This window comes from Mycena indigotica (assembly GCF_014461135.1).
Source record: "Mycena indigotica strain 171206Taipei chromosome Unknown Mind.scaff0006, whole genome shotgun sequence".
Classification (NCBI taxonomy): Eukaryota; Fungi; Basidiomycota; class Agaricomycetes; order Agaricales; family Mycenaceae; genus Mycena; species Mycena indigotica.
Genome location: NW_023503005.1, coordinates 448,389 through 470,101, shown reverse-complemented (window position 1 = coordinate 470,101; position 21,713 = coordinate 448,389). Strand labels below are relative to the sequence as shown.

The 21,713-nt window shown below is 51.4% G+C and overlaps 6 protein-coding genes across 6 annotated transcripts; 3 read left to right on the top strand and 3 right to left on the bottom strand.

Annotated features, from left to right (window-relative positions):
* Positions 1 to 215: 215 nt before the first annotated feature.
* On the bottom strand, positions 216 to 635 carry MIND_00666400 (uncharacterized protein; the record flags this gene model as incomplete). Its single annotated transcript, XM_037363382.1, has 3 exons — positions 463 to 635; positions 369 to 417; positions 216 to 320 (listed from the first exon to the last, which is right to left on the bottom strand). The coding sequence occupies exons 1-3, from the start codon at positions 624 to 626 to the stop codon at positions 216 to 218; spliced, it is 318 nt and encodes a 105-aa protein (XP_037219026.1). The 5' UTR covers positions 627 to 635.
* Positions 636 to 2,729: 2,094 nt separating this feature from the next.
* Positions 2,730 to 6,991, bottom strand: MIND_00666300 (AAA-domain-containing protein; the record flags this gene model as incomplete). Its single annotated transcript, XM_037363381.1, has 7 exons — positions 2,730 to 3,556; positions 3,603 to 4,572; positions 4,622 to 4,776; positions 4,825 to 5,037; positions 5,087 to 5,219; positions 5,268 to 5,896; positions 5,950 to 6,991. The coding sequence occupies 7 exons, from the start codon at positions 6,989 to 6,991 to the stop codon at positions 2,730 to 2,732; spliced, it is 3,969 nt and encodes a 1,322-aa protein (XP_037219025.1).
* Positions 6,992 to 8,134: 1,143 nt separating this feature from the next.
* On the top strand, positions 8,135 to 8,852 carry MIND_00666200 (Protein kinase domain-containing protein; the record flags this gene model as incomplete). Its single annotated transcript, XM_037363380.1, has 2 exons — positions 8,135 to 8,565; positions 8,615 to 8,852. The coding sequence occupies 2 exons, from the start codon at positions 8,135 to 8,137 to the stop codon at positions 8,850 to 8,852; spliced, it is 669 nt and encodes a 222-aa protein (XP_037219024.1).
* A 1,147-nt stretch (positions 8,853 to 9,999) lies between these two features.
* On the bottom strand, positions 10,000 to 11,428 carry MIND_00666100 (uncharacterized protein; the record flags this gene model as incomplete). The annotated part of the gene is made up of 4 exons (XM_037363379.1): positions 10,000 to 10,053; positions 10,106 to 10,150; positions 10,199 to 10,591; positions 10,640 to 11,428. The coding sequence occupies 4 exons, from the start codon at positions 11,426 to 11,428 to the stop codon at positions 10,000 to 10,002; spliced, it is 1,281 nt and encodes a 426-aa protein (XP_037219023.1).
* Positions 11,429 to 11,867: 439 nt separating this feature from the next.
* Positions 11,868 to 15,496, top strand: MIND_00666000 (uncharacterized protein; the record flags this gene model as incomplete). The annotated part of the gene is made up of 16 exons (XM_037363378.1): positions 11,868 to 12,198; positions 12,258 to 12,551; positions 12,612 to 12,683; positions 12,728 to 12,790; positions 12,854 to 12,919; positions 12,968 to 13,033; positions 13,083 to 13,137; positions 13,201 to 13,225; positions 13,263 to 13,269; positions 13,321 to 13,350; positions 13,404 to 13,448; positions 13,497 to 13,571; positions 13,619 to 13,669; positions 13,711 to 13,746; positions 13,792 to 14,079; positions 14,127 to 15,496. The coding sequence occupies 16 exons, from the start codon at positions 11,868 to 11,870 to the stop codon at positions 15,494 to 15,496; spliced, it is 2,874 nt and encodes a 957-aa protein (XP_037219022.1).
* A 992-nt stretch (positions 15,497 to 16,488) lies between these two features.
* MIND_00665800 (Kinase-like protein) lies at positions 16,489 to 17,907 on the top strand (the record flags this gene model as incomplete). Its single annotated transcript, XM_037363377.1, has 4 exons — positions 16,489 to 16,560; positions 16,613 to 16,891; positions 16,936 to 17,161; positions 17,210 to 17,907. The coding sequence occupies 4 exons, from the start codon at positions 16,489 to 16,491 to the stop codon at positions 17,905 to 17,907; spliced, it is 1,275 nt and encodes a 424-aa protein (XP_037219021.1).
* Positions 17,908 to 21,713: the final 3,806 nt, after the last annotated feature.

Here is a 21,713-nt window from a genome sequence, read left to right as displayed (position 1 = left end):
TTGCAAACTGATTGCGCTCACTTTGATCCCATCGCTCTCCGGATCACTCGGAATTTCAACACCATGGCACGGCACGGCACACAGGAACAGGAACTTTCTGCAAAGCATACGCTGAATGATGCATACAATATGATACACCAAATTCGTAATATTGTATCTGTATCAAGTTTGGACAACACTACAAGCTTGACCTCAATTTTGCATGTTCACTTTTTTCAGCACGAGGTCTTCTGAACCAAGGGAACGGAGGTCGGGCATGCTCCTGGCAGGGACCCGATGGTGGGGCCGGTGTTGGTGATGGTCAAGACGCCATCAACGTTCTGGACAAGATTAGCAAGCAAAACCTGACTTCCTCACGGACAACCCACACGGTAGACACACGCCGGGCTCTTGTTGGGGATCGCGGGCGTGTCGTAGCTAAGCAAGATTGAGTGTGTTAATGCTGAATGCTGATCCACTCACTTGCACTGGACAGTGTTGCCGCTCGTTTGCCATTGCAAGGTGAGGGTGCGCGTCAGCCCTTGGTAGAAGATGCTCGGCGCGCAGACACCACAGGAGACTGCCGTCACGCCGGGAATGAGGCTGACTGCAGCAACAGTCGCGAAGAGCGCAAGACGGGACAACATGCTTGGAGTTCTGCCTCTCCGCAAAGTGAGCATCGACCCTTTTATACGCTTCGACGCCCAAGGCGACACCGAAACTGGGTCTGGAGCAGCCCATGCCAGTGCTCTTCTCGAGGAACCAAGCGCTCAACCGCCCGTCAAAAGTCCACATATGCCGGTAAATGGCCTTCCATGGCGATTCATTCACCACACACCAAGCGCAAGATCCGCCAACTGCCAGGCCTTCGAATTCGCTGGTGGGAAAAGAAAGGACCCCCCGACAACCCCCTTAGAGGCCGGAGGCCGGGTTTTGGGGTTTTTATCCGGTCATTCTTTAGGCCCTTTTTACCCGAATTTTGCCTCCGGGGTCCCAGGAGGTCTCATTTGTACCCAGTTTCGACCCCCCCCCAGCGTTGGAGGGTAATGCCAAAAAACCCGGGGCTCGGAAATAAGGTGAATGAGCTCTTCGGGGATGGAAAACCAGTGCAACACAGGATCGAACATCGGCGGGAACCTAATTAGGGGCGCAGAACCGCACGAGGATGGCCGGTTACGCCAAGAAGGATTAGGGTGGAAGTTACCCAGTCAGGCCTCCGGCCCCCCCTAGAACACGGCCATTTTTTGACACCTGAGGCCCCCGGCTTAATTTAAGCCATTTTTACCCAGTTTACCCCCGGCCTCGGCCAAAATTTGGTCAAAATTTACCCTGTCGGGGCTTCGGCATTTGAGGGGGTTGTCGGGGGTCCTGAAAAGAACGGCCGCGATGGTCTGCGGGACCCCAAAACTTGAGAGAAGGTACCGGTAGTGCTGATCAAGAATCTACAGGATGGTGCCTGCCTTTTGACGCTGCGCGTCATTCTTGCAGTCCAAGGATTCCAATCCAAATACCCACTTGATTATTGCCTCTTCGCGGCACGACACGCACGTTGGCATCCATAATTGCGGGGCTTGGTAGGAACCCAAACATTGTCTCCGTAACCACCACTGGCATTTAATCATAACCTATGGGATCTTCAAGCTACCCGCCCCGGCCCGACAGCTTAGCACGACGTCTTCTGCACCAGCGAAATCACGGTTGGACACGCGCCGCCAGTGTTGCTAATCGTCAAGATTCTACAGCACCCAGTCAGCGAAAGCCATTCCACGGTGGATGCAACCTACGCGGTAAGTGCAGAAGGGATTCAAGCCAGAGATCGGCGGAGTGTCGTAGCTGGCAAGGTCACGGTCAACCCCGAGACCAATAAATCTGCTTGGAAACTTACTTGCACTGGACGGTATTTCCGCTCGTTTCGAGCTGGACGGTAAGGCTGCGCGTGAGGCCCTGGAAGAATATGCTTGAGGCGCAGACACCGCACGATACGGCGCTAGCGCCTGAGATCGCGGCAAGGCTGGCGACGAGGAGGGAAAGAGGGCGCAAAACCATTGTGTAGTGTCCGACTCGTGCGCTAAGCTCTGTTGGCTTGGCTGTTTGCCAATGCCGTGGACAACCCTCTTTTATAGCCCAGCGGTATTTCTCATGCTGCAGCCAACGCGACAAGTCCTAGAGGCTGCAGGCCACATCCTTCCTTCTTGCTGGCTCCAAGGCACTAACAAAAATGTCAGTCACAGGTCGTGGCCAGCCAGTAGGAAAAGCGGAGCTCGGGATAAAACGACTGAAAGCCTGAGTTGGAACTTCGCACGGGCGAAAACAACCTGATGCCGAGTTGAGGTCAGTAGGATTGTTGGTCAACAACTGAGGCTGCTATCCTCTCGCCCGCTTCTTCTTCTTTCTAGAGCTCGAGGTACCAACATACAGAAACGCCAGTCAACGGTCATATCCACCAAGAGAAGAAGTTGAAACATGCACCAACTTTTTTCAGCTTCCATCTGTCGCCCAAAATAACTCCTCATGCCAAGCACAACCTCCGCAGAGTGTCGTTGGCCAATAATGATCAAGCGAGAGCATCCGAGTACCTGCAAATTGACAATTGGAATGGACTTGAACGCTTCTTCCCTCGGCTTGCGTCAAGATGATTGCATCGAGTTGGATTCTTCTACAGTGCTGTCGTGGTACAATAAGCGATAACTAAACGGAGAATACAAGAAGAATAAGCACTGCAAAAAGTAAGAAAAGCTTAACCTGAATGACTATTCAAAGTCCATCTCGTCTTCCTTCACGTCTCTCACGAACTCCGACACATACTGCAGCAACTCTCTCGCTGCCGGCGTGCGATCCCATTCCGTCCGGTGGTGCCACACCTTGCCCACACATGTCGCCCGTAACTGCTCAAGTTGTTCGATTGACATACCCGCGGTCGAGTCCGACAAGGCAGCTTCGAGCTCAGAAACGAGCATATCGTCGATGACAAAGTCCGGCAGGGGCGGCGGCGGAGTTGGGGTCCGCTCAACTTCAATTATTAGCGTAGGCTCAGAGACGATCACGGGCGGCTGTTCTGGTTGCGGCTCGGGTTCAAGCGATTTGGGGCGGGGAGAAGGCGAAGAAGGAGCAACAGGATCGCTGTCGGGCATTGGAATAAGTAGAGATTGTATCGACATGGAAGATGTTGAAGCAACAGGCGGGGGTGAAAACCGGGTTTGTGTGATGAATGGGTCCTGTGCCATTTGCTCTGATCCTTGCTGTAGCTCAAAATGAACCGTCGGGACAGTCGGCAAAGTATCCAAAGGGTCGTCTGATTCGTCAGGATTGACAGTCCCCGTTCTTGACCGCTTTAAGCCTCGAGGTCCACCAGCCCCCTCGTCTGCTGAGCCACCATGCGAATCTGTCCCCGCTCCGTCAGAACGCTGTCTCTTCAGCCTTCGCTCCAACTGAACCGGGTCCGTAATCGTCAACTCAGGCTGAAGACCGTTATTTCGCGCGCTTCTTCTCGTTCCAGCAGGCGCATCCGACCCACTCGCATTACCACTCTCCTTCTCCTTCCCCTTGTTCGCATCTTTAGCCGCCTTGATGGCCTCCCCTTGCCGCCGCCCGTCTCGATCGCTCCCTGACCGCCATACGCTCACACTCAAGCCGCAATTGAGGGTCAAACTCGTGCATGCTGACCTCCGTCGCCGTCAGCATCGCTTGCGCCTTATACAGCCGCTCGATGTCTTCTGCCTGACGTGTTGCCGCATTATGCACCATTTTGCGAACATCTTCGAGGAAGTCGTCAGGCGTCAGATACCGGCCTTTGTACAGATAAGTGTGCATTCTTTCCAGGTCAATGTCGTAGAGAGTTTGTTGCTCTGGCGCAGGGGGTGGGGGTGGAGGGAGTTGAGGTTGTTCGAGCTCTGGCACAATTCCGTTCACGTGACCATTGACAAGTGGCTGTGCATCACCGACAACATCGATGTGCTGGGTTGTCGCCGTCCGGACGACCGGAGAGGTCGTGACGACTTCCAAGGAGTCGTTTTGTTGTTGAACATCCTCCATTAGCACGGTTTCGAAGCTGTACTCCTCTGTGGCCCGCTTGGTGAACCGCTTGAACTTCCTTTTGAGTGCAGTCAAGATTGGCTCGAGTCGATATTTTAACAGCGCCAGCACTCGCTGATCATTTTCCTCTTGCACGGCGAGTTCTGCAGCCGATGGTTTTCTTGGTTCAATCGGCGGAGCGATCTCCAACACTTCCAGTACCCGTTTTCTTCGCGGCATCCCATCAGCATATTCATTTGGTGGTCGGCGCAGGTCTTTGATTAAGGACGAGAAGAATTGGTGACGAGATTGTGAATTCGGGGCGTCGAGTTGGACACGGCCACTCTTTCCAACACCAAACCACCCCCTAACATCTTTGGGAAGCTCTCCAAATGCGCCGTCGACAACTGCGAGAAGGAGAACAGGGTCGGATGGAGCAAGTGTGTCAAGCATTGCTCGGACAGTTGCACGAGAAGTTTCGGAGACAGCGGCACACCAGCCAAGGAGAGCAGGAATGTAAATGACAGCTGGAGCATGTCGTTTGGCTTCAACGAAAAGTTGCACTATTGCGGCTTCAGGAGTCTATATATTGTTTAGTTTGACCATGTAGCCTCCAGATAGGACCACAAACCCGAGTCGAATCACTTAGCAGCGCGCCAAGTTCCAAGCTTTGCACATGATAACCTTCCAGATGATGTAATGCTGCTGCTCCAACAAATGTCTGACCCATTCCCATAGCACCATAAAGAACAACTCGAGGACGATATAGACGTAAAGAAGCCATCGCTGGAAGCAGATGAGAAAATCACAATGAGCGAATGGAGCATAACACACATTGCATAGTCATTTCCCTTTCCAAAGCACCGGCTTCGCCACCCACGTCTTCGAATTCGGCCTCTTCTAAGGCGCTAAGCTTCTTGTCGACAGGCAATACCATTGCGATCGCGCTTTTCACGCGTTCCAGTGGGTCGCCTAGTAATGGTACAAGCTGCTGCGGAAGAGGAGTCGCAACTGATGAGGAAGACCGTGCGGCCGAAGGAACCAACTCTGAGAAAGTTGATCAGCGATAACGCGATCACGAGGTAATAACGCGCACTCTTAATGGAGATCATGAAGTCGCGCAAACCAACTTCGATTGTGTCCGGCTTGAGCAGAAGGCGTTCTGAAGTTTTGTATATTTGAGGGTAGCGTCGTTGCACGGCATTTAATGCTGCTTCAGTACAGAGAGCCTGACTAGTGTCAGTGCAAAGATAGAAAGACGAAACCAGATCACACACTCTTAAATCAGCTCCACCATAACCCTTGGTCATTGAGGCAAGCCCTTTGAGTCGCTCCCGCCCTTCTTCGGAATCCCAGCCCTTCCAACCCTTTGTCATGATATTCAAGATCTTCTCACGAGCCTCGGCACCAGGCAGCGCAAAGTAAAATTCTCGGTCAAATCGCCCAGGTCGTCTCAGTGCAGGATCGATCGCATCCGGTCTGTTTGTAGCACCAATGACTACAACTGAGCCTCGTCCGTCCATACCGTCCATAAGCGCAAGTAACGTAGCAACAATAGATGCATGGATCTGGTCTTGTTTGGAAGAACGGACTGGCGCAAGACCGTCGATTTCGTCGAAAAAGATGATACTGGGTTGATGGGCGCGGGCTTCTTCAAAGAGCAAACGAAGCTGTCGTTCGGCTTCGCCAACCCATTTCGAAAGAATGTCCGCTCCTTTTCGCATGAAGAACGTGATTTGGCGCCCGTTGGTACGACACGACGCTGCAAGCGCCCGTGCAAGGAGGGTTTTGCCAGTACCAGGAGGTCCATGGAAAAGAACTCCGCGCGGGGGTGTAACCTTGAATTGTTGGAAGACTTCGGGATAAAGGAGGGGAAGTAGGGTCATTTCCTTGAGGGCATGAATGTCTAAGGAGGACATTAATATTATGGGAGAGAAAAATCAATGGAAAGCGACGTACGTTCATCTAAGCCACCGACTTCGTCAAATGTAACATTTTGGTTCACACCCAATGGATCCGCGTCAGCCAGCGCAGCATCCCCCACTTTCCCCAGACCAAGATTGCCCATGTTTCCCGGCGTCGACGAAAAACCCATTGCGACAGGCTTTCTCGGTGTACGAGGAACACCAGCCCCTGGGTTATCCGAGTCAGAATCGTCAGGACCACCCATTCCCATCCATCTCCCCAGTTCTGTTCCATTCGCACTCCAACCGGGCCCTGGCCTCGTTTTTTTGCGATGCGGTGGAGGCCTGGATGGTGGTGGGCGAGGCATTTCTTCTAGTGGTGGCGGGATAGCATAGTTGATCCTCTGTCGCTGGCGTAACGAATATGGCTTTCCATCATCTTCTTCGTCTTCTGCCTGCTCTCGCGCTCTTCGACGGGAGCGCTCTTCCATTTGCTCTTGATCCTCTATTAGCTCCCCAATGTTGTCATCAACCTCTCCTTCAGCATCAATGTCGGAATCGGGATGGGTGTCTGAAGTCTGGTTTCCAGGGGAGTAGTTGTCCTGTGCTTGCTGCCGCTGCCGCCGCTGAAGCCTCTTTTCACGCTCAGAAGGGCCATTTCGTTTGGCCGCGCCAGTGTAAGTGTTAGAGCGAGTCTGTGGCTTAGGCTGCTGCTGCTTCGTCCTGCGGGAACGGAGAACTCGTCGACCGTATTCGTTGCCGTCAAACAGTCCCTGTTCTTCTTCCTCATCTTCAGTAACAAATGCATCGAGATTTCCGTTTCGTCGTTTGGTACGCGGCCCGATAGGTTCGCTTTCGTCGGAATGAGCGCCGCTCCCAATAAAGTCATCAGGCTCTTCGCCCCCACTTTCTGCATAGTTCATCTTTGCATGCTTTCGACCACGCTGCGATATGGCTATGACTGGCTTCTCGGGCGATTCTTGCTCAAAGTCCTCCATAGGTTCGTCGTGGTTGGACGGCGAAGTCATAGTGTACTCTGACCCCGACCCACTCTTGCGCCGGTTTGAGCGGCGGAGTCCGTTCCCGTCAAACGACATAGTAGAGTGGGAAAAGTCGAGAGGGACGCTGCGTCGGGGTCGCTGTGGCGGTCGAGAGAAAGGAAAGATGTCACTGTCACACATGTGACAGTCTGTTTCTCACAGACAACAAACCTCAAAATCCCGTCCTCGATGCATCCTGGGGGGTCCCCAGAGGCTCCGAAAACTTGTTTTTCATAGCTGCAACTAGTTTTCTTGACGACTCATAAGCAAAAACGCGAAACAAAGCCGAGAACCCGCTCGAAATCGCGCTTTGCGACCCTCCCCAGCTTGAAGATTGTCGTCGGAGCTTTTTTTGCCACCGCAAATCGACGCGACGAGCTTAACGCGTTCAAACCGGCCCTGAAGTGATGACATCAGCAGTCAACAAAATGTTGTCACGAACGTGACTTCCACCCTCATCCTTTCATTCCAAGCGCACCTAGTTCCAGACCAAGTTTTCTCGCGTTTGCGACCAGCAGCAACCATGCCAGTCATTCGAACCGCGCAATTCAAGATCCCGACCATCTACTACGCACCCACAAGAGCGAAACTTGACGAAACTTACTTCCCCACCACTGCTGCACTAAGAGACGTTTATCGCACAGACGATGGCAAGGTCAGCGGCACCTTAACCGCTCGCATACACTTACTTCCGTCCTCCAGCGTGTTACTCAGCACCAATGGGATGTCTACGACTACACGAGAACGATCCCGGCTGGGAAAGTCGTTACCTACAAAGATGTATGTGAGGCCATTGGCGGCAGTCCTCGTTCAGGTGAGTTTTAACCCGAGTGTCTCTCCTAGAGAACCTATTTCAGTCGGTGGTGCTCTTCGTGTCAATCCATTCGCTCCTTTTGTTCCCTGCCATCGCGTTATTGCCTCCAACCTCTTCATCGGCGGGTTTGTGGGCGAGTGGGGCAAAGAGCACAAGACGGGTACCCAGTGCGATCGCAAGCTCGCGCTGCTGGCGCAAGAGGGGGTCAGTTTCACGGAAGAAGGATTTCTAGTTGGACGAGACAAGTTATGGAAGCGATAGCCTTCTTTTTTATTCGTCACTGTAACCATCCTATTCACCATGTACAGTATTTGTATCGTATGAAGAGCAAACTATAATGGAATTTTTTGTCATCTAGTCGGTCATGTTCTCACTTCCCACATCGCATGAAAACTTCTCCCCGAACCCTCACCATCCACGACCCAGACCACCGCATCTCGCTTCTCTCAGGCCCAATCGACTACCAACGCATTCTTCCAGCTCATTGCGACTCTGAATCGGAGAACTGTCATGTTCATCTTACCCGTGCCTCCCGTATTGGCTGTGGACACCATGCAAACGTCTATCGCGTCACTCTGGCTGACTACCCGTTTTCTGTTGTGGCCAAAGTCGCCGTTCCGCGTCAAGCAGCGCGCGATTTTCTCGAACATGAAGCCAAGGTCTACGCTGAGCTCCCAGCGGCTTTGTACTCCGATCTCGTCATTCCTCGATTCCTCGGGTACTATATATCCCGCAACGACGTTGAAGCCAGCCCAATCTTACTCCTGGAGGAATGCGGGGAGCCAATTGACCCAGCAGTGCTTTCAGACGACAACAAGTGCGTGCAATTCTTATTCCAATGCCCTGGAACGAGCTCATAGTAACAGAACACAGATTTTGAACCTCTTTCACCGTCTCCACGAAGCAGGCTACCTCCAGAAGTCTCCCTTCCGCAAAAACATTCTCGTTGCCAGTGACTCCGAACAGCGGTTTCGCATTATCGACCTAGGGCGGGCAGAGAAAGTCGCGGCGGGAGCACCAGAGATAGCGGAGGAAATGCGTGAAGTGAAGAAACTATTGCGAGTACGACAGGCGCAATCAGTAACCCAGCCGGACCAATCTTAATATTCTTTTTGGTATTTCAATGGTATTTGGTATTTGAAGCTCGAAGCCGCCATTGACTGTGAGTTGGCGTGCCCCGCGTGGGACCTAGGCCATTATTATTATTATTATTGACTCAGTCTGAATCGAATTTCAAATTGTCCAAGTGATTCGTAAATTGAGTGTATTTGATAAAAAGGCACCAAAACTACCACAAGCTAACGAGTAGAATTAAGTCGAACGGTCGCAGAGTACCACTGGTAACTCTGCTCTCCATCGATGTTCTAAGGGGAGTAAAGAGCAATTGCTCCTGGTCGGGCAGGCCCAATTCTCCGAAGGGCACCCGCTCTTGTTTTGCCGACTTGACGGTCATAGATGCGACAAAACACTTCATCGCCAATGACTCTCAATCAGGTCTGGCAAGATCAGTCTATACCACTGACCCATCTGCTTCTTCCACAACGGTCGATCCACCGATTCTCAATCGGGGAGTCCATATATATCGCAAGTGTCGACGGTCGAATTAGCTGATCGCGGGGCTTGAATACGCCTTCGTTCGTCGCTGTGTCGATTCTCGATCGAAACTTGCTGCCGGTCGCATCCCAAGGGTACCTTGCTCCACGCCATGAACTCCTCCGACGGTCAGTGGCCCGATTCTCGATTGTGGAATGATGCAGGTGTTGAGCCTACGCGGATCTTGCTGCTTAGTTGGCTCGAAGAATGTGGATAGGTCGTTTGCGTTTGCGCTTCGATTCCCAACCAACAACCTCGAAACCACACCACTCCCCCTCTATAACACACTCCTAAGGGATAATGGCAATCGCGGGGTCGGTTATGTCACCCGCACGAATATGGTGGGTTTGGGGAGCGTGTCGAGACAGTAAGAACTCCCAGGCGTCCCCGGTTGTGTCGTCTGTTCACCAATTCTTCCACGTCCATCACCCAAACAATGCCCAATTGTTTACAGTGTCGATCAAACCTTCCTTCGGTCGTTGCCGTCGACTCAGTCGGAATGCATCTGTATCGCAAGTCAGTATTACACGGGACTTGGAAGACAAGGGCTCACTTTGTAGGACGGAAGCGCCATTTTCTTTTAGAAAAAACTTAAAAGTCCGCTCGGCCATCTCCGTTAATGTGTTGTAGCAAATATGTTGAGAGGGAAGCCGATGGTTTAATGTCGGACCAGAAGTCCCCAGAGGCGTTTAAGCTTGCGAACAGTGATGGCCTGGTAGATGCTGTCAGTCTCACGAGCGGAAAAAATCACTTGACCGACTGACAGCTTCACAATATACGAAACAAAATATTGGGGGTCCAACGGCAAGCTATATAAGTAATCAATACGTGTCAATTCCCTTGGAGAGGATACTAACCAGAAGACGGAGCCACGATATGTGTTGCCAGAGTAGGCCGGTCTTCACATTAGGATGGAGGATGCAGTGGAACTGGGCTGCTATCCAAAGAGCAACATTGTCGGAGAGCGCGTCAATGGCTGGTTGGCGGATAGAGCGCGGGAGCCAGATGCCACATAAGATGTGGAGGTACGGCATGTAGACAATGTAGGCCACCATCCATAAAACAAGCCGCGGGACCATGGAAAGAACGCAGCATCCTGCGACAGCCATCGTATGAATGACGAGTACGAAGCATTCAAAGGGCCCAGACCAGATTGTCGAAATTGTTGCGTGGATGAGACGGACAAAGCTTGTCGTCGCAAGATGGGTCACGTGAAGGAAAAGATAAATCATGATAGGAGCAACGAGGAGCTGCAATAGTTCAGATAACAACCAAGAAAAGACTCGAAAACCACACACAGATATAAGCTCGGGGTCCCAGTCAACCGACATGAGTTCTTGGTAGGGCGCGGACCGGCCAATGCGCCAACTGAGCCCATACAGTAGAGTTAAGGTCAATTCTTGGGAGAGTGGGTTGCACCACAAGTCCAGAAAAGTCGGTAGTATGAAGAATATGGCCAGAAGTCGCGACCCAACCGATGTTGCGAGAATTTGTCTCCGCAAGCGGCAAAGTGGGGTGCGTAGGACAATCCAAGATGCGTGACTAGAAGCGAAGAGGAGGATGTCGTTCAGGTTGACAGTATACCGTCCGTAGTACGACTCGGCGACGATGGACGCAAGGAGCCCGCAGGTGGTTTGGAGAATATGGAACGCGTGGCTGAGGTTGGCCGCAAGGAAATGAGAGACACAGGATGGCCTCAAGACCAAATTTGGAAGATTGGTAAGGTATACCACTGCACACAGCATGCCAATTTCAGCTCGTGGATATAACCATAGGCTGAGAGGGCGGCACTTTACACGGAAGATGAGGGACACACATAAGCCAACGGAGCTTATATATGCCACAATCCCAAGCCAATTCACGAGTGGCTGTTCGATGCTAGGGACGCAAGATGACGGGGGGTCGATGCTGGTCGTTCTCGTCGGCCAACGAACCAGGTCCAATGGCAGAAAATCGACATCTTTCTTCTCCTCGACGATGGGATGCGGTAGAGAAAGAAGAAGGATTAATTTGGCACCAAGGAAGATGCTTTGAGTGGGAGTTATTATGGTAAATAAACGGCGCAGAGACGATGGGATTGAGAGCATGGTGGGCTCAGACAAGTCGTATGACAGTGGAGGTAACAAGCGTGACAAGCTGAGTTGATATCCGCCATCACGTGCCTGCACGTCTCGGTCATTCGCGTTCTTTCTGCTTCGTCCATCTCGCCCAGTGCACGACGATACGCTGTCTCAAACGACGACAACAGAATAATTGGTAGATTTTCGTCTAGGCTTATCTCTCAACCTGACCAATATTGTCAAATATTAGTAACGGCGAGAGGTCAGAAACAAACGATTGCAAGACCGCGCAGCTTCCTCGCCAAACACAAAGCCTGTCCCCTTGTGTAAGCAGTCATCGTGAGTAGAACATTTTTAACTCGCTGCCAAAATCGCTGATGGTGTTCATCTTGCCAGGTCGATGGTACTCTTGCGCTATCTGCTGTTCTTGCTTGCCGCCGTCTCGAAGATACCATGGAATCCGACGATGGGGCCGGCATTAATGTCTGGGGCAATCGAAGGTTACTCCCGCTTTCTCAAGACGCGCCTCAAGTATCGCCTCCCTCCTTCACCACCGCGGCAACCGAATGCAGCGCTTCGAGCTCGACTGAATCCTCCACGAAACACATGCTCGCCCATAGAGCCGTTTTCTTGCAGCGAAACTCTACCAGATTCTATTTCACGATCACGGCGTCCAGCAACTCCGCTTGAAGGTCGCAAACTTGAACATCATATCTGTGGGGAGGTCGGAAGCCACACTGCCGCAAACTCCATCCGCATCGCGTTTCAGACTGTCGACTCCGAGCCAGCGCCATCAAGTATGGAAACAGAGACACGATTGCGCAAGGGCGAATGCACAGCACATTCGGTCCTGAAGGTGATGTGGAAGAGAACAAGGCTTCGACTGGGCTCCAACGCGCCATTGATTCGCTCCCAGACCCACAAAGTGGCGTCGGAGCAGTGGTGTTCCACTTTGTTCTGGGGACTATATTGCAGAAAATCGCTTGGATATTCGTCGGTCCCATTGTCTGGTGGTTTATTGAAGCTCTACAACCACTCCTTCACAAGTTACTTGAGTTTTGGGGACCGGGGGAAGAAGAACTTGTACCTGCAGACAATAATGACCATTTAGACCCTTTGGACGTGGCGCTAGGGCAGGCACCAATCGAAGGTACAGTTGGTTCGAGCTCGGTCTCTCATTGCCAACATTATATCCACTTCTTGTTTGCAGGTGTCGTTCATCAATGGGCCGGTGACGATATTGTCTTCCATCTCGAGCCACAGCTCGTTGAGCAAGAAGAAGGTGAAACAATAGGGTTGACAGGATAGTTTGCTGACCGGTTACAGGAGGATTTGGAGAAAATCATGTCGGGGATGGAGTCGTCGGGAAAGCACATGATCCTCATCAGCGTGAGTGTCACGATTACCAAAGCAAGAAATTTCCCTCAAGGACACGACCACATGCGATTCCAGCAGAGTTTCCAGGCCGGGATAAAGACAAATGGGACCCAATGCACAATAACGACATTAGTGTCATTGGTGAGCTTGCTCCTGCGACCTTACTTCGGGTTCGGTAACCAGCTGTAGAGCATCCACTTGATGGATTGCCGCCCATAAGAGCCGCCGTGGAGGAGAACGAAACGACACAGAATCGTGAGTGTACATTCATGAACCATGGAGCTCAAGGCCAATTGTTCAATAGCATTGCTGCCGGATCATCACCATAAGGAAGGCGATGTGGATGAAGATTATTGCCGGTGAATACAAACACGTCGGTGTGTTTCAACTATCTACACAACTTGTCCCAACTGCTCACTCAGACAAGGCAAGAACAATCATGAGCGCGTGCGGGAAGCCAAGACCGAGAATGAAAACCAGGTAGAACACCGGTATGCTTTCCGAAGACTGCTGATATATCTTCTCTTACTTCATATCATTAGACTTGGAGGAAGACAAGACAACAGAAAAGAGTGCGTATCCTTGCTCAAATCATGGTCGCACTCTCTTATTCTCAAACCCCAAGGCCAACTTCACGAGACAGAGACAGGACATTACGATGAGACACAAGGTCGACATTCACTCCCTTGCGTTGTCTGTCTGACCATTGCCACTACAGACATTACGGCTCGCGATGAAAACAACCATTTGATTGGGCGAGATGTCGAAGCGGTCACATACGGTATGCTTGGTCGTATGCTTGGTCAACTTCCTTTCGACCGAGATCTGATTCATAAACAGACAACGACGAATTCGAAGACGGAAATCGTGCTTTCATTGTTGCCAGCGATAGTCAAGAAGATGTGGTGGACAATCCACCCGGTTTATTCCAGAGACACCACGCAAAGCCGTCGGTGCTATATCACAAGGTCTATCTCGTTCATTTGGCCGAGTCGCCTGGCTCATTGCTTCAGATATAATCACCTCCAAACCTGGGCAAGAGATAATCCTGACGACTTCTTTCCCATTCGCTCCCGTCTCTTTTCATGTCTCCGTTTCTCCTCCACGGTCAACCCTTGGGAGTAAGCTTGCTGCGCAACGGCGAGAATATAAAGCGCGCCACGGGCATGTTTCTCCGGATGCTGCCAGCAGAAAAGGAAAAGGGCGAGCAGTGACGGCGGATGAGCTGTTCGAATCCAGCCATATTACAAACACTATTGAAAATGATCCAGTGGCAGCCCGTCTTCCTGCAATTTTCACAGGTCTGCTTATTCCTTGTTGTGACCCGAAAAGTTCTGACAGTGCGCAGACTCCGTCCTGGTCCACCCACAACATCTCTTCCGCCACACCGCTCACTATGTCGCCCCTGGAAGACTTAGTTTTGCTGACATTCGTCAAATGTCGGCAGCGTCAAATCATGAACGGGGTGCTTCTCAACAAGTCCCAAGCGATACGGTGACGGACAGCAGCATAAAAGCAGATAGGAGAGGCCGCTCCCAAACAGCTGAGGTGATTATGGATGCTCGCATTCTTGTGGATTTAAACGGCCCTTGCCATCAACGAGCAATCTCAGACGGCACGCGTTGCAAGTTCTTTCCTTCGGGCATCCCGCGTCCACGCGGACCGATTTCTTTCCCAAGACGAGAACGTAGCCGAGCGGACAGTGGACCAGCGTCTGCTGCTGTCAACCTTGTTGAAACTCGTCCATTCATGCCGGAGTTGGCGGGCGACGAGAACGAGCAACCTGATCCAGTCAACTCGCAGGACATCGCACCAAGCGAAGGCCCTAATTTGATGCATTCCAACCTGTCTGCATTTCGCAGCCAAATGCGTCTCAGCGAGCTCGGGCCGATCGCACACATCTCGTCTTCTCAGATCTGGGCAACCGAAACCCCTACGACTCCTCCCGGAAGCCCACTCAAATCCGTCGACATGCCTTGCAAAGATTCGAGCACCAATGCCAGTGAACAAGTCAACCCTCTTGCCCAGCCAATATTGGCTGTTGTTGCAGCAGAGTCGACAGAAATGACTCGTTCGGAACGAATCCGTCATCTCCCCACTCACCTTCGTCAACAATTGGGACGGGATATCGAATCCGGCGACTTGACATTTCTGGAAGAATGTGGGCCCGCGGTGCCAGTTGCGTTGGTGCACTCAACCGCTCTGGTGCCTGTTGCGCAGATCGAAGCAGTGAAGACAGGCTGTACCGCGCTCAATACCACCCCTTCCTCTGGTTCTTTATGGTCGACAACTAGTCGTTCATACATGTCGTTGAGTGAGCTCGGCGTTGGTCCTTCTTCAACGTTGACGGAGGCTTTGGGCAAGCTCCCCAATGCGGATAAACTGTTGGGGGATTTTTCTCCAACAAAAAGTCGGCCAGTCAGGATCGCTCCAGTAGGTTTTTCGGGGGAAGAGGAAGGGTCGGGTTTGACGCGGTCTGAACGCGTGGATCGTTTGCCTGCGCATTATCAAGGTCAACATGGTAACAATGTCCAGTCAGGAGACATCGTCTTCCTCGAGGATATGCACGATGGTGCTGGCCCTCGAGCGCTGGCTCATTCCACTGGGGTATCATGTGCCAAGGTTGGGGGAGAACGGGCGGAGGATGTCATGGACTCGGATATGGTTGAAGTCGTTGTTAAACAGGCAGCAGATAATAGGCAGGCAACCTTCATATGATTTAGATTATTGTTGTACTTTGTTCATATCAGGCTGTGCTTGATATCTTTACGCTGGAGGTTCTTTTCTGTCGTATGAGCTTTCCCCACTGAAATCCACGTGACCTTCGCGTCGCGTTTTTAACTCCAGCCACAACTTTGGCATAACATCGTCAGGCAACTTCGCATTCAGATGGCGACAAACGACGACAGACCGCGAGTTCTACTGGTCTCTTTCGAGTTCATGGAGTTCTTTGACGACACGTACAAACCTCTGATTGAAGCTTTGAGCGAAAAAGCTGCTGTACAACGCGTCAAAACGGCAAACCCTGCTATTCGCACATTGGAGCAGGACCCCAAGGCTGTTCTCATCACGGACGGAGGGATTGCCAATGAGCTTGGGAAATACGGACGCGTTTGGGATGCAATTCTTGCTTATGTCCGACGGGGAGGTACTGCGATTGTGATGGGCCACTTTTCGAGCTTCGTCAAGCCAGACAACATCAAGCCGTTCTTCGCAAAGGCCGGGCTGTCGTGGGAGAGAGGGTCTTACCACCGGACTACGACAACGTTGAACCGCACGAATGCTGGGCCAATGGCGGACAAGTTGCCTGCGAGTTATAGTCAGAAGGCATTGTCGGTGAACAAGGTCGATCCAGCCCACGTTTGGTACGCGTCAACAGCTGAATCGGTTGTCGAATCGCATGTCTTTGCGCCGACCTCGGCGCATACCCCTTCAGAGGCAGCAGTGGCGCTGGCGGTGGTGGGAGATGGGAAGTTGGCGTATCTGGGAGATGTCAATGCAGAAGACGGGTCGAATGATGCAGTTTTGGCGATGTGTGGCTTCTTGTGAAGATGGTATTTATTCAAAGTTCTTCTTCTTCGCTGAGTTTTAACTGATACACATTGTCAGTAGGCAGAATATGATGTACAGTATCTTCTATGACAAATTTTGCGTCGCGTTCCACACCATTTTCAGCAAGAAAGGTCACGTGATAATTGTGACCCTCCTTCATGTCGACGACGACTGGCCAAACGAACAGGGCACCGATATATCTGGGGAAATTCATTGGAGAGGGCGCTTTCGTAGGTAAATTCCAGCTCATACCTCAGAGGCTTTGAACATCAACCCCGCTAGGCGTTTGTCTTCAAAGGTTACCTGCCTTCGGGCGGAGTTGTAGCTGTGAAAAAGTCGCGGGTCTCGCTACGAGTCAAGCGTCCGTCCCTGCAGCATGAGGCCCGGATTCTTGCAATGGTTCAAGGCCATCGAGGTATTGCGCAACTGGTTGGTTACTACCGCGGGCCGCATTTTGAGTACATCGCTATGGAGCTCTTGGGCCCACCAATAAAGAGCCAAATCCACGACGACCTGAACGCTCTGGCCCCCGAAACAGTGGCGCGTATTGCCATCCAGCTTGTGTGTCTCCTTCTCCTTTCTAGTGTTTGCTGAAAGTCAAACAGTTTTCTGCTCTTGATCACATTCACTCTCGAGGCATCGTCCATCGTGATATCACGCCAGAAAACATTCTTCGTTCCCTTGAAAACCCCTCCAAAATTTGTCTCGTCGACTTTGGCATTTCTCTGCCTGTTACCCCTATCTCTTCAGAGAGCCCTATCGGTCCTAAGAACTTTCGGAGGCCCGTTGGAACGCTAAGTTGGTGTAGCCTGAGCTCTCATCACGGCAATGGTGCGCTTTTTTCTTCTACTTGCTGACATTTTTTGCTAATGCTTGTAGCAATTTGTCCACCTGATGATCTCGAGTCAACACTTTTTGTACTCCTCTTTCTCCTCGCCGCCTCGCTCCCATGGCACATACCACATAACTACGGCGAAAAGCTGTCTGCTACTATCATCAGGATCGAAGAATCCAAGAGTGCGTTCGTTGGCAGCGCGTTGGAAGATGTCGACTGCGTTCTGGCGTTGCGATTGGGGCAGATACTTGATCGTATTCGTGGAGCTGAAATACCACTCGGCGTTACACCTCCCTATGCAGAGCTGGTTGCCCAAATTCTCGCCGTATCGAAATGCACACTGGAACTCGATCAGCAGCTGCCTTTGGATTGGACCCCCTGCTCTCCGCCGCCTATCTTGAACCAGCGTTTGGCACATCCCCCGGCAATGCGTTCGGACGAAAAGACGGAAGCCCCGACCGATCCCGTTGACGTCAAATTGGTCAATGACTTGAAAGACAGCCGCGGCGACAAGTATCCCGACAGCAACGCCTCTGACTACCAATACACGTGGTTCCCCAACTACAATCGCGACCGCAGCCTCACCCTCCCGGAAGCACAAGCCGCGATATGCGACGAGAATCTTCCCGCATGTTGTGTGGCACCGGGCCATCTTTCTGGCTTAGACGAGCCGGTATATTCGGATTCTGCCCAGATGTGGTCGTTTCAACAAGGCTACTACGTGTCACATCCAGGGCCGTAGTCGTCAGAGTAATATACTTTGTTCGTCATTGACATTGCTACATGCACCTGCAAAGCGCTATACTGTTGATACTTACAGCAGGTTGGCGGAGAACGGACTGGGGATTGGCCTTGATGGATAAATCCTCCACTAACTTCAATTCGGCACTTGAACTGCTATTCCCACTTTTTGCGATTTGTAAAACTCAATGTATTGCAGAAAGGCACTAGTACTACACGCTAAGGGAAAGTAATTACGACGGTCACAGGGCACCATTGGTAACTCTGCGCTCCAATCGATCTTCTACGCAAACGAAGAGGAAGATCTTCCTGGCCGGGGAAAACACATCCCTTCTCCCACAACGGTCAGGCCACCGATTCTCGATCGGAGAGTCCATATCGCAAGTGTCGACGGTCGAAATAGCTGATCGCGGGGCTTACAGAAGCCTTCGTTCGTCGCTGTGTCGATTCTCGATCGAGACTTGCTGCTGTCGCTTCCCAAGGGTCGGTTGCCCGATTCTCGCTTGCTCCGCGCTTTGGACTCCTCCAACGGTCAGTGGTCTGATTCTCGATTGTGTGTGAAGATGTTAAATCTTGAGGGTTGAGCGGATATTCCTTCATTGACAGGTCGGTATCCCAACTCGTGGACCTAATTAGGGCAGCATCTGAATATGCGCAGGTCTTGTTGGATTCTCGCTCGAAAGATGTGTTGTCATTTCTGGTGAACACATTAGATTAAGAATCGGTTAGAAGATCGAACATTACCGGCCCAAGAGCCCAGGAATCCATAAAAATGGAGACGGAGAGAGAGAGAGAGGAGACACAAGCAAAAAAGCTCAGCTGATGATCTTTGGGGATAAGGAATGTGGTGGTCGCATGTCGTGCTTCTCTTTGTCTCCGTTATTACTAGTCCGATAACTTGATGGTGGTCGTGATTGGCGAGTGTCGCAATCGCGGGGCTGTAGGTCCCTAACGGCAATGAATCGATCCAGAAGATGTTGGAATGAAAGCGCGAAAACTTCAGGCGTCCCTGAGGTAGTTCGAGTCCTTTTCGCGTCTCTTCTGCTGATAGATTGATTGCTAAACCTGGGTCCACGCCGTCGTTCGTTGCAGTCAGTCAACCACCACTCATCCTGCTATTATCCGCTCGATTCGATGCATCCAACTTGACGGCAGCATACCATCATTGAAGACGCCTCAATAAGCGAAGAAAAGTCCTTCGCAATCGAGGCCATAATGGCACCTGTGCGGATTAGGTTAACAGCGAACTCAGCAAGAAAGGCAAAAATCTACCAGCTCGAGCCTAGTATGAAAAATGAGGGGCGGAAGCACGACCAACTGTAATGTTAGTCAGCGGTAAGTAGTTTCAGCTGCTGCTGCGATGACTGACCACCAACATCACCCAATCAGATCTGAGACTGGCAATGCCCTTAATGATAATGTATTGAGCGCTCTCGAGGGACTTTCCACGCCAAATTTCGGCGTGAATTCGTTGCTTGTGTTCGTGTTGAATAACCTCGAAGGCCGATAATGATTGGTCGCTTGAGAGAACTACGATCTCGGCAACGATAATGTTCAGGAGGATTATCCAAAGAACAGAGAAAATGGCAACGTGGGGAAGGGTCAGGATAATGACGATTGCTGCTTGTGTGCATCGGTGAAAAATCAAGCGGAACCGAAGACGGAGGTCAATGAAGAGAGCCTCTGGGAGGAAAAGTGCCGAAAAGCTGGACGCTGAATGGGACAAGATGATGCAAAGTATATGCACTACCCCGGGGCCAATTAACAACTGTCAACGAGATGAGAAGGAATCAAGAACGGACACAAAGTGCGCACCATGATAGTGTCATGCGGCCATGGGATGACATATTTCATCCAACTCACAGCGCCAACAATGCTTCGCTGTAACTGAGCGTTCAAGACTCTTTGAGTCGTCCGGCTAACGGTGAAGCAAAATAGCCACAAGGTGTCTCGAGCAAAACGGAAAGTAGTCAAGAGGACGACAGTGGATATGAAGATTGCGTGTTTGAGAGGAAGGATAAGCTCCCAGTCGTCTCGGCCAGGCGCGAGGGGAAATTCGAGGGGGAGCCATGCACGCGTGTATGGCCGATAAATTCGTCGTATGCATAAGATGTAGCATAGTTGGCTTGCACTGACGACGACCGCGACGGAGAATCCGGACCGAACATCTCCCATATCGACATCAACGACTCGCCAGAGAAGAGAAAACAGATTCTCTATTGCAAAAGGGAGAGTGGCAAGGGTTCGACTCAAACAATGCGGGTTAACACTGGGGTACGCCTCCAGATACCATATGAGACTGGAAGATCCACAAATCATCATTTTTCCAACCCATCTAGATCTCGAATGCGCGTTGCGGAACGGCTTTCTTGCAATAAGAAGCAAAGTAACGAATGTACCTATCAAGAGAGGGTAAAACGTCACGGCAGCCCATGAGATGGACGGCTGGGGGAGCAAGGGGGAGCAAGGGGTAGGGAGTTTGAAAGTGATGGTTTTGGTTGGCCACACTGGAATGAGTGGCGCAGTCGCAATATCCTTGTTCTCCCCGAATTCACCGCTGAGAACAGCCCGAATGATATGAACGAGCTTGGCACCAAGCAAGAGAGTCTGTACGGGGCGGACGATGGGAATGCGGAAGTTGCGAACAGACGAAATCGAGTACATGGCTTCAGGAAGTCAAGAGTGGACCGTGACCGATTTGATGTCACATCTGATTGAAGGCTATCACGTGGACCCAATCAGCCTCTTCAGTCGCACGTTTCTATTTCTCGTTTTCCCCCACTCCAGCGAAACTCAAGCTCAAGTATATCGACCATCAGCTACCTCGCAGAACGCCGACAGCATCCTAGGGTCGAGAAGACTTGCTCCAAGCTGCTTGAAAGACGAAACCCGGTTGTTCGACATTCTCAGTCTGAGCACCATACGAGCTTCTCGCTGTTCCTATCTACAACTCTAGTGTCGCCAGTAATACCGACAGTGGGAATAGCCTAGCCTACAAATTGTGCGTGCTACTTATTTACCCTCCGTCAAATTCTGACGACAATTCTCAAGTTCTAAACAATGCTTGTCCTCCCTCTCCTCTTCATCATGACTCTGGTGGTCCCAATTGTAAACAACCCTCGCTTATTTCGGACTCGTGAAGATCGCATACCGACCATAGGACGATACTTCGAAATCATCGATGAACTCTACACCAAGCAGCTTTTAAATTCAGCAAGCCTTGCGATATCTCGTCTGGACCCTCCACCCAATGTTCACTCAAGCCTCACACTCTTGGGAACACTGCGAGATCCATTTTCTCACTGCCCTCTCCGACAGCCATTCTTCTGTCTGGTAGACGACCATCCGTCGATCCCTGTGCCTGTTTATATCAATCTCTGGCAAAACATAATCAGCACCCTTCATGCTTTGCCCCGCCACTCGTTGAAAGGTCTTTTCTCACATCTTTTGTGGTGGCTTCTCTTCATTGCCATTGTCTCGGCTCTGGTTCTCCTACTTCTGGCAGGTCTCAAGAGTGTGTACGACCGCCTTAATCTCCAAAAAATCCGGCAGCTTCTTCCACGCAACGCCTTTCGGCAGCTCATTTTTCTCGTTACCGGTTTTGCGATACCTGCGCCATGGCTTCGAAATCAACCTCAAGCCCTTCAAGCACCACTTGAGCTCGTTGTTCACCCTCTCGTCGTTCAAGCGCCAGCGCCAGACGTTGATGGGGATCTAGACGACAACTTGAATGACCACCGGTTGATATTCGGCAGTACGATCTATCAGTTTGGCAAACAATGAGTCTGGACTGACACATCATCCAAC